Source organism: Nanorana parkeri, unplaced genomic scaffold (assembly GCF_000935625.1).
Source record: "Nanorana parkeri isolate BGI_ZX_2015 unplaced genomic scaffold, ASM93562v1 scaffold1315, whole genome shotgun sequence".
Lineage (NCBI taxonomy): Eukaryota > Metazoa > Chordata > Amphibia > Anura > Dicroglossidae > Nanorana > Nanorana parkeri.
Window position 1 is genome coordinate 425452 of NW_017307583.1, and position 12064 is coordinate 437515.

Sequence of the window (12064 nt, forward strand, 5' to 3'; positions counted from 1 at the left end):
AGTACAATAATGTCTGCTGCTGTGCCATGCAAATCACAGAATTTGGTGCAGATAACATGAATCTGTTTGGATGAAGTGATGCGACAGATTCACAGTATAAACCTGTAGCTCATCAATCCTCAGAAGAATATGCCTCCCTTCCTGTCCCCGTCTGCCTGATTTCATAAACTCATTGCAGTCTTCCCAAGATGTCATACAATTCTAAACATTAAATAGTTCAGCATTAGTTACAGTTAGGCCAAGCTTGAAACAGGCACACATGATTCCACAGTTTAGATGTAGTGTAGGTGACGGGCTCCCTTCCTATTCATTTCATCTGCTCACAAAGAATCTAAAGTGCATTGGCACCAGGATGATTTCTGCTGCTGGAAGGTAAAAGGCTGAGGTGGGGATACTGGAGGTACATATCGATCGGTGGAGGGATAGGTGGGTTTTTGCCATGGGGTTTAACCTTAATTAAGCAAATATACATTGGAAAAAGCTGTCATTGGAGTACCTGCACCTGTTTCAAGTAGCAGCTTAGCTAAAAGTAGATAAATCATGCATTGTGCTGTAAGAAGGAAACACACAGTACAGTGAAAGGAAGATCTAAAATACAACCAACTACAAACAGCGAGTTACTTTATTATTGCACTGGAATTACATTTGCTCTGTGAATACATTTCCCATTTCTTCTTTAGAAGTCGTATAATCCTTTGTTGTATATATTACTCCGCACTGGCCTCTTGATTTAATAGTTTGGAGAGATTCATTTTTGTTTTCTCCATGGCAATGCTTTTGGCTCTTCTTGATGGCCTCGAACTGACTGTAGATGTCTGCGCCTCTTCCCTGTACAAAAGTCACATTTTCAGTAAACAGACCCCAAAATACAACGAGAAAATGCAATCCCCGTATACATGCCTCCAGCCCAGCTGATTCCACAATATACCCCCCACATGTCACCACTAGGTTAGCAATGGGAAATCCACCCAAAACATTCAATGACATCACCAAAAGCCTGTGCACATGCATGAACGGACACATTTTTATAAGGTTGTCAAACACCTTCTGCAGCCTGATGTGTAGATGTTCTGCATATGTCTGTTACGTGCAAACCATAATGCATGAAAGGGCATCTCAGAGATTACAACCAGACAACCCTGTGCAACAACCACAAAGTATAATTTGCTAGATTTTAAATAGTGTTTCAATTCCTTTGCTAGTCAATTTCAAATCGGATTTCAAGATTTTCTTGGCAACCTGACCAGAGTGACTAAGTTACAAAACATGATAGCCCGCACTTCTATTCCTACCCATCAAGTTTATGATGCATTTCGATTATAGACATACCCTTTAGCTTCTCCCTGATTGGCAGTCCGGCTACTCTTCTTCCTTGTGCTTACCGAAGATGCTTTCTTGCGACCTGCAGAGATGACACATCATGTTATTACTACAGGTACCTACAAAAACCCTGTCAGTGTATAACTGCGGTGTCCCGCGGCTGGGGAGAATGCTGATGGAATTGGTATGGTATCCATTTTCATTAGTGCTTCAGCGGATGGAAAATCCTGAATGTTACAGATGTTTCCAGGAAGGGGATAAAAGGGAGAATGTTCCAGTGGGGACAGCCATTGTGGAGGGTATATTCCCCCAGCATGGAGATATTTCCTTTAAACTTCCTGTTGTGTCTTTGGGGCAAAATAAATTCATGGACACAAATTCAGAGACTGTTGGGATGCGACAGCAGAGATCACCGTCTGATGAACTGGATAGAAAAACAAAGTTCTAGTTGAGGTGCGATGCCGAAACTACCTTAGGAAGTTCTGGACCTCAATGCATTGTCCCTGTAAGGGCCAGGATAAGGCAGTCAGCTCGGACGCTCGCTGCACAGAGGTGATGGCAGCAAGGAATGCAACCATGTGATTGCGTGGAAAAGAGAAAATCCTAGATATGTTCAAAAAGAAGGTTTTTGAAATGCCAAAGGAACCAAATTCAGGTCTTACAGAGTCACTGGGGACAGAGGGAACATCATAAGAGACACTGTACAGAGATCTCAATCAAGAATGGGAAACTAGCAGTCTGAAGATCATACGTTCCAACATCTAACCATTAATAGCATTTAGGGCCAAATGCTGATCCAAGACCAATCAATGAGCATTTCCTAGGGTGAACGTTCCGTTCCTTGCCTTGCACTGAGAGAAAAAGCCTTCCTTCTGCGATAGTAGACTTCCTAGTCTACAGCACCTTGGGAATCACCGATTCAGAGATGCCTTAGTCCCTCAGCCATGCTGTTAAAGCCAGCAAACGTGAAGTGGAATGGTAAACCCGTCCCTGAGACAGAAGGTGCAGAGGATCTCTAAGAGACCACGAGGCATCTGCCAGAAGTCTGATCAGGTTAGTGTACCACATCCACCTGGGCCAATATGGAGCCATGATGCCCTGTAGCTCAATCCTGCAGAACAGACAAGGAAGGGGTTTTAAAGGAGGAAAGGCATAGATCGGTCTGCACTGAACTCACAGAGCCACGACAGCACCCAGTTCTGCCAGAGGATCACTGTAACTGGAAACAAACCTGTCCAGTTTGTTGTTGAGCATACTGTGACCATCACCTGTGGGTCTAGGCACCTCTGGTTGAGGTAGTCGGACTGCAAATTGTCCATGACTGGAATATAAATGGCAAACAAGGCTAAAACATGAAGTTTTGACCAGGATAGGATCCTTTTTAGCTCACTTGTCACAGAAAAAAGAATTCCATCCTCCTGGACACTAGCAAAAAAGTAAGGAATGCTGGGAGTAGGAGGGGGCTATTCTTCCAAACTTCCTTTAGGTAGCAGTATAACCCAATCTATGGATTATGTTCCTCAATGAACGCTAAAAAAATGATTTTCTATATTTTGCACATTTGTCAGCCTGTAATAAAAACAAAAGGGTTTCTTTTCTCTTTTTGAAAAGCTGTACCAAATAAAAACCTTTTATATCATTTAGGTATGCAAGTTAAGTCAGTTAAATTCAATTGTTAGATTTGGGCTTTGTATTCAGGCATCAATGACCTCGGGTTACAAAAAGGCTAGGGACACAATGTTACATTCAGGATATGGTATTGATTGACCTCTATTACCTTTGCTGGATTTCCCTTTTACAGACTTCAGCTTTAAAGAGTCCATATTTTGTTCTTCAAAAACCTCATCATTTTCTTCATTAAGTGTTGCTAGAAACAAAATAAAGACAGCACGAGTCAGCAGCTTTTCTTGTGTTTAAAGTAGTGGAACCATATTGCATCCATGGCAAAACAACATTTAAAAGAGAACTATGGGGTAAATTTTTTTTCCCCGTAGTTCTCTTTAGGGTCGCAGGAGAGCATATACTAAATGTCCTCCTGTGACCCAAAACGCAGTATATAGCGGACTATTGCCTGCTACATGCTGATACGGGACGGGACGGATCCCGAAAATAGTCGAGATACACCCCGCTGGCTGATTGACAGGGGGCTCTGCCCACCCCCTCCCCCGTCAATCCCTCAAGTCAGTGCTGGAGAAATAGAGAGGGGACAGGGATCCCTGTGGGGAGCGGTGACTACAGTCACCGCTCTTTGCAGGGAGCTGAACGGTAAGTGAGCAAGCGACAGTATGTGCTCGCTGACTTCCCGATCAATAGAGCCGACGTGTGACAGCTTCAATGTCACACGTCAGCTCTAACTATGAGGATGAGTGTAATTCAGTCACCTCATAGTTCTCCTTAAATGTCCTGGCCACCTTGCAACCAAAGTCAATATTTGAAATGCATCGCTCTGAGAAGTATGACTGTCATGTGTTAATATGGACAGTATTCAAGCATGTTTCATATATTACAAGGTTAAAGCCAAATACATCAAAATATATGGTCAGCAGAGACCCTGAGGGTTTACCCAGCATAGCAAAAACAAACAAATGTATTGTTACTATAGGCGCCTAGTGTTTCTCAACTTTAATAAAGTATGTGCTCCTCTATAAATCCAATGTTTACCAAGTAACCCATGGTTAAGGTTTTCTTAAAAGGCAAAGTCCACCTTCTGCATTGGGAAAAAACAAACCAAACACAACACATACAACATTAATAAAATAGGATTACTGTAAAATCCTTTTCTCAGAGTCAAGTGAGGGACACAGCTCTGAAGAAGAGACAGGGTTATGCTGCTCCCTCCAGGAGAAATGGACTCTAGTACAAAAAATAAATAAAAGCCTTTGAATCTAAAGACATAGCCCTGCCACCTTACAACCCTGGCCAGTTGCAGCAAGCAGTATGAAAGGAAATGAGGGGAGGGAGCAGAGTCCCTCAATGGACTCCGAGAAAAGATGTTATGGTAAGAACAAAATCCTATTTTTGCAGAGCCAGCTGTCAATTAGCCAGAGGGGTGGATCTCGACTGTATTATCGGGATCCGTTCTGGCTGCGGCACTTTCAGCATATAGTGGGCAATAGCCCGCTATATAAGGAGTTTTGGGTCACGGGAGGACACAGTACATGAAAGTAAATGGAGGCAGCGTAGCACACCCTGCAAGGCCAATCTGAAGCAAGGAGAATGACTGGAATTCATTCGTATTCTATCCTGCAAAGCAGACGAGGCAATTGCATCAGTGTAGGAAAGACATACATTAGAGCAGGGGCGCCCACAATTTTTCATCTGGAGATTTACTTTTCAAATGACGAGCTCAATGAGATCTACCAACGAAAAAACACCTGCATTCAGGGGCGTGCCGGTGCATTGAAGTAAATGGCAGCGCAGGCAGGCCCCTCGCCCACAGTGCGATTGCCTGCACCAGGAACCCAGGCACATTAGTGCCTGTGTTCCAGTCCAATCCGGAAAATGCTGCAAGCACTATTTTGTCAGATCGCACTGGACCGGAATGCAGGCACTAATGTGCCTGCTTTTCCGGGCGACCGCACTGTGGGCGGGGGGCATGGCTGCGGTGCCATTGACTTCAATACAACCCCACACCCCCTCCCGCCCCTGAACGCAGGGAGTCTGTCGGCTTACATTCCAGTGCGTCCTAGAGGCCCCGGCGTCTTATCCTCCCGTGGTGTTAAGTCACCCAGCGCCTGCGTCCAGGACTTATTTTTTTATTTTAATATATTTTTTTTTTTTTTACTGTTGGGGGGCTTCCGGGAAAATATTGGGGGTCTAAACAGCCCCCTGATATTTCTCTTTAAAATAGAAAAAGAAATTGAGGACACAAAGTCCTCAATCTCTTTTTCTGCAGTCTCTATTCTAAATGAATGGAAAGCACAGAGGCTTCCCATTCATTAAGAAAATATTTTACTATCAAGCAGTTTCTGAATAGGTAGGAGCCGCTGTAGTGAGTGCTTCTCCCCATTGAGAAACTCATGAATGAACAGGAAGTGATGTAAAATCACATTCTGTTCATTTATAACTGGGGACACATAGTACCGTGTGTCCCCAGTTATTTACAAACACTGGAGTGATCAGTTGATCGCTCCAGTGTTTGGTCCTATCACTGATATGTACCGATCCTCTGCCGCTCGGACACGCACACGGGGGCTCAGCTTCTCCCATGGATCCCGCCTGCTCTCCAGGGCAGAGGCAGCGGGGGATCCGGCACAAAGCACTTCAGCCGCAAAGGGGGCGGGAGGAGCTGCTGCCACAGAACTATGGCCGAGCGGGGAGAGAGAGGCGCCGGCTGTCAGATCCAGACCGAGCATCTCTCTCCCCTCACCGTTCGGCATTAGTTCTGCGACAGCGGCTCCGTCCTCTCCGCTGCCGGGTCCTTCACTTCTTCTCGGATCCCCGCTGCATACAGATGAGAGTAGCGGGGATCCAGAGAACCCCCACCAGCGGGAGGAGAGGACATCGCGATCACTGGTAGATCACGATCGGCCTTATGGGCCCCCCTGCATTAAAGTGTACTGATCCCACAGAACTATAAAAGGCATCCACTGCCTCACTCTGGGCACAAAACTTTCCATGCTCTTGTGATGAGAAATCAGAAGATCCACATGTGGCATTCCCCAGCGATGACAAAGTTGTTGAAACAGCTCTGGATGGAGAGACTGTTTGGTAGGCTCGATGCTTATTGGCTGGGTATACGTGGTAATCGGCACCAATACTATTATAGACATCGGTGCATCCCTAATTTAATTCAAAATGATTTTATCGAGCTGCAGTCATGTTTTTAGAAAAATAGTTTCTAATTATGTATGCACGCACATGGGGCAGTCATACATGGGTGTGATGTGGCTACTAGGCATTACTAGGCATTTAGTGATAGCCAGGGCTGTAGACAGCCTGGCTGGATTTGTAGTGGCAATTATATGGTTAATCCCAGGTGTCTAACATTGCCTGTACCCCCTGGGCGGAGTGAGACTGTCATATTGTGGGACAGCCAATGGTGGATACTGTAATGTATGTACAGTACAGCAGCCAATCACTGGTCTTCTCTCAGCCAGTGGTGCATGCTGGAATAGACTACATATATTGGTGGGAGCTGCCATGTGCTCTCTCTCTCGCCGGGACCAGCCATGGATTAGGGCTGGGTCCTGTTCAGTCTGCTCCCCAGGCTAGGCCGAGGCCTGGGGTGGGCTGGAGTGAGGGAAAAGGTTTCCCTGAGGCCACCAACATGGAGGAGGCCTGAGAGACTGAAAGAGGAAGAGAACCAGGACCAGTGCAGGCTCTTAACCCCTACCTGGAACTAAGTAGCATGGTCGGTGTCTCTCCTGGATTGAGGATCTGCATCCATCCTGACTATCTGTCACATCAATGGTTATCTGATGGCACCCAGGTGGATCTCCATTGGTACTACTACACGTTCCGGTGAGTCTGGAGCTTCTGATGGTTACCACTGGACACATAGAAACCCTATACACTCTCTCCCAAACTGAATATCCAATAAATCGTTTACTCAGCATCTTACTGCTAGAGTGGACATCAGTTTATGGGCACCAGAAGTGGGCGGTTAGTGATAATGGGTGTGCGGCTGAAGATCATCCCCTAGACCAACTAGAAGTGAACCGGGCATCCAGCGGCTCCTCCGGGAGCTATCGCTACATGTAGTACACCATTTTTTATTTCAACAGCACAAGGGAACGGTTTTCCTACTCACACACACTTCCCAATTGGGAAAAAAACATAGCTCTTCCCAATTGGGAAGAGCTAGTTATCAGTCCACAGGGCAACCCTGCACCCTACATCAGTTGTATGCTCAATTCAGGCTGGGATTGTTAATGGAAACTCTTCCCTGCTAACTGCTGTACAGATCAACTACAAAAAGCCACAGCAAGCAGAGAGGAAGAAGTGCGTAAGAAGCACTGGATACTGCCTGTAGACGATTACATAAAGATAAACTGAATTCCACTTTCTTACTGTAGAACAGGCACAGTGTGCACCATTGCCTCAAACCGATTTTCAAAAGTCATTTTGAGTCAAAACACAGACGGAAATCACAACATACAGGATACCCTGCTTGTAGGATGCCAATGTCCTGGCAGTATCCGGGAGTGCTTACAATGAGTATTTACTCCATAGTTTGTACCGGCAGCACTCAGGATGCATCTAGAAGAGGGCGCAATCTAGAAAGTCCCACTCATATGGGCAGGGTATTCTCCCCTACTGTCTGCTATTGCTATACAATTGTGTGTACTTTTACTGGAACATTTAATGCTCTGTATTCTCTCTACTACCCATCTTTGTGACACCTATTACACTGTGCAGTACCCCAGGAGATGGTGCTGTATAAATCTACAACAGCAGGCTGTCAACACTACAAAGTCCTTCCTGCTTCTGCAACCTGTCAATGTATTAGTCAGCCTGTCATGCGTACATGTCAATGTATAAGTCATACAAGTCAATGTCGGCCGTACCTGTTAAAATCAATGTATAAAGCTAGGCAGAGTAAACAATCAATCTTGTGTGATTTTATAGGTCGGCTCTTAAATACTACAGTGTCTGTCAGAACATGTTGATATCTACAGATTATGCAAACAAATTGAAAAGTGGCTGGGGATCAAAGCTGCTCTGTAGGGGGGAGTGAGGATGTACAGTGTAGCTTTCACTGAGGAATGCATGCAGTTAACTTTTATTGAAAGCTCTAGTCTGACAACACGCATAACGTTCTATACCCAGAGAAAAATACAAAAGAATGTTTCTCCTACAAGCAGTAAGTATGCTAGTCACAGGAGATACTACTTGAAAACAATCTATATTACCTTTCTCGTTTTCTAGCTCGTTAGGTACACTTGTGGCTTCCTGTGTAACAGCACCTTCCTCCTTTGAATTCATGTTGTTCCTTAATTGCATCTTGACCTTTTCTAACGCCCTCTGGCACACTTTATCCTTTATATCCTGCAAAATATAAGAAGAAGGTCATACAGAAGAAAACTGAAAGAGCCAAGATGGCAATATGCAAGAGGGGTGTGAGCTTGAGGAATTTTGCTGGCTACCACTAGCTCTAATTAAACTCTGGTCTAATGGGGAATCAAAATGTTTGAAAGTAAGCCTACCGCAAATCTGGAAGAAAAAAAAAAAAAAAAAAGTATTTAACCACTTGTCGTCCATTGTATATAAACGGACAGATAGCATGTTCTTAAATGCGGGTTGCCGTACATGTACAGCGCTTTCTTTTTTTTCTGCGTGCGCGAGCAGGACAGAGTAAAAATTTGAAACAGCCAGTAAAGGTGCCCATACACTGTACGATTCTCGTACGAGAATTGCGGGAAATCCCGCGATCGTACAGTGTATGGAAGGCGTGCGACCGTTTCTACTGTACGTTCGCACGTCTTTTGTCGAACCAGCATGCTAGAAAACCTGCCGAGAATCGTACGATTGTCGGCGGGTTTCTAGCCTGCTCGTTCGATAGCTGCGGAACGGGCTGGTGTGCGCACGTGCACACTGCCCGTTCTGCATTGCGGTCATCGGAAACGATGATCGCAAGTCCGATCTGCACGTCCAAGGTGGGCAGATCGTACGAGCTTTCAATAAGCATACGACCATCGCAAGACAAAAGTCTTGCGATGGTCGTAAGGTGTATGGGCACCTTTAGGCTGTTACATACAAGTGTTTGGGGCTGTAGAGCCCCTGAACACTTGTATGCTGCCTGGAAGTGTGCGGGCCCAGAACCGACAAGGCAGGTCAGCACACTTCCACCTGCTGACCTCCCCTCCGTTTTCTGAATGCAGAAGTGACATGCATTATATCAGCCTGTCATTTCTCCTGCGGCAGTAGCCAGAGAAGAAGCTAGTGTAGCAGACCTCTGCTTCATCAGCTTCTTTAGGGTCCCTATGTGACAGTAGGCGTCCGATAGACCCCTGATGTCTCCATAACAAGCACCTGTTACTGCATATTTGCGATCACATAGGGGGCTTGTTGCCCCTACGGGCGAAAATGCTAGTTGTGCCGCACCTGTTACATATCACTGCAAACGATGAAGTGCGAGCAACAATTTTAGAGCCATTAAATCGCTGTGAACACTAAACTGATGAGTGGTAAAAGCTTTCATAGCATCACCTATTTTGGGTATGGTAGTTTTTTGTTGCAATTTCACGGGCGCACACAATTTTAAGCCTTGACATGTTTGGTGTCTATTTACCCGATGTGACCCCATCTTTTATATTTTACCAAAACAATGACCTAATAATAAATGTTTCATAACATATCAAAAGGGAAAAGTTGTTTTTTTTATTTTAAAATTTTCAGTACTTTTATTTTTATATAGTAAAAAATGAAAAGAAATAAAACCCCAGTGGTGATTAAATACCACCAAAAGAAAGCTCTGTCAGTCAAAGTACCGCAGCGCTGAACACTGAAAAAGGCCTGGACAGGAAGGGAGTTTAACACCCCGCTCGTCAAGAGGTTAAACTACAACATACCACTTGAAAGCTATATAAAAGGTGAAAAAATAAATATGTTGCCTACAGGTGAAAACCCGCAGACAATGCTCCGCTCCCGTGGGTCCTGGGCAAGAAGTCATCACACCTCATGCAGGTTGGTTAAACAGTTTACTCTTTCCTCCATCACAACTTGCTCTCAACTATTGTAAGGAGACCTCGAACTTTCAGTGGAGTTACTATCGCAAATCAGTCACAAAAAATAAAGTACATATACAAACATTATGCGAGACCAATTCATTCCATGATGCAGTATATATATTTTCGGAACAAAAGGGAACAAAGCACCACCTCCGTGTGTATATTTATTAAAATGAAAACAAGGGATATATGTACTCACAAGCAAACGTTTTCATCATGCTTTAACAAAGAGGCCACACTGTCTATTAACCCAACATGGTATCGCCCCGACTATGTACCACGGCTCTCTCCGGTCACATCACCGTCCACAGTCAGCCAAGATTGACGCGTTTCAGAGACAAGCCCCCTTCATCAGAATCATCTGAAACGTGTCAATCTTGGCTGACTGCGGCTGGTGGACGGTGATGTGACCGTGGTACATAGTCGGGCGATAAAGGGGCACATTAAAAATCTGAAATACTAATAGTTCCTGATAGATTATGGCTTATATTAGGTATGGGCTCGAAAAAAAAAATGATTTCAATGACAACAAAGTGTTCTTGCTTGGTTGTCATCAAGATGTGAAAAAAATGTCAATAGAAACACTAACAAGAAGTTCAGCTTATCCAAGTTAGAAAAAGACAGAAGAAAAAAGTGAATGCTAGTTCCGACAGACAGAAAGGTGTCTGAACACAAAGCGCATCACAGTCTGTTCCATATGGTGTTGCGTGGCCGTAGACCAGGCAGGTCCTATGCCGACGAGAGTCCATCGCCATCAGCATCTACAATGGGTACTGTCCTGAAGCGGTTATACCAAGAACGCGGCTGCTGCAGCCATGTTGGCATCATTTTAAACACCAGGCGATTGCTGTTTAAATATAAGCAATCCGACGGCTGTAAAGATCACTTGTGCGGTGCAGCGCTGTGTGCCCCCCTACGCCGCCAGCTTCCCCTGGCTCCGCTGTCCCCTGTGCGGTCCCAGAACCGGCACGGCGGGTCTCCCCTGACTGAGCGGAGGGAGATTCCAGCCACTGATGTCTCCTCCGATCACTGGACCCAGAAGTGGTGTATTACATCACTTCCAGGGTCACTATTTACAGTCTCTAGCTCGTATAGCTAGGAGAAGAAGCTGGGGAAGCAGATCTGTGCTTCCTCAGCTTCTTTGGGGTCCCTAGGTGACATTAGAGGTCCGATAGTGAGAACAATAATTCTATAGCCATCAATCACTGGTAACACTAAGCTGATGAACAGTAAAAGCTTTTGAAGCGTCACCTATGGTAAATTTGGGGTATTGTAGTTTTTTTGCGGTTTCACCGACGCACACAATTTTAAGGCATGTTTGGTATCCATTTACCCGGCATGATCCCATCTTTTATATTTTACCAAACAATTGGGTATTCTATTCTGTTTCTGTGAACTTTATCCTAAAAATACTGGTTTGATAAACATTTGCGCAAATACAGTGTCAAAAACATCTGCAACTAGCTTTTTTTTATATATTCTACAGGACCTCTGCTTTCAAAAATTATATAAATTGTTTGGGGGTCTGAAGCTGTTTTCTAGTCACAAATTCAGATTTTATTATGTGTGTGCAAATAGAAAAAAAAAATGCTTTGCCAAGCAAGTGGTTAAATAATAGATAGTCTAATAACCGTTACCTGTAGAGCAATGTCCAAAAGTGGCAGCAGGTCTGTTGTAACCTCTTTTGACAGTTCAAGTGAGCACAAAGATTTAGCATATATACGAACATCTGGAGCCGTAGGATCTAGGAGTATCTCGTTGCAGATTTTTATAGCCAGGCTATCATGTACTGTGGAAATCTGAAAGATAACCGGAAATATCACAACACACATTAAAGAGGCTCTTCAGTTCAGTGCAGAAATGGAAGCTTAACCGCCATCTAGGGAGACAACACAACCTCTTGATAATGTAACAGGTGTCCAAGTAACCCATACATCACAAGTGTGGCCTACCATGTGCCATCAGAACTGAGAGTTGTATTATTGAAGGTGAATCAATGAAACAGCTTAACGGGGACATGGTCTTGATTCTTTGCATCATCCAGGGGGTAGGCTGCTTTGCTGACTGTTCAT

At 44.6% G+C, this 12064-nt stretch overlaps 1 protein-coding gene across 1 annotated transcript in view; it reads right to left on the bottom strand.

Annotated features, from left to right (window-relative positions):
* Positions 1-707: 707 nt before the first annotated feature.
* Positions 708-12064, bottom strand: part of NCAPG (non-SMC condensin I complex subunit G) — a 41532-nt gene continuing 30175 nt past the window's right edge. Inside the window, exons 17-21 of the mRNA XM_018569262.1 lie at positions 11630-11791; positions 8175-8310; positions 3098-3187; positions 1330-1402; positions 708-828 (exon numbers count right to left, since the gene is read on the bottom strand). Coding sequence (XP_018424764.1) covers positions 708-828; positions 1330-1402; positions 3098-3187; positions 8175-8310; positions 11630-11791 — 582 coding nt within the window. The remainder of the gene's footprint in view (positions 829-1329; positions 1403-3097; positions 3188-8174; positions 8311-11629; positions 11792-12064) is intronic.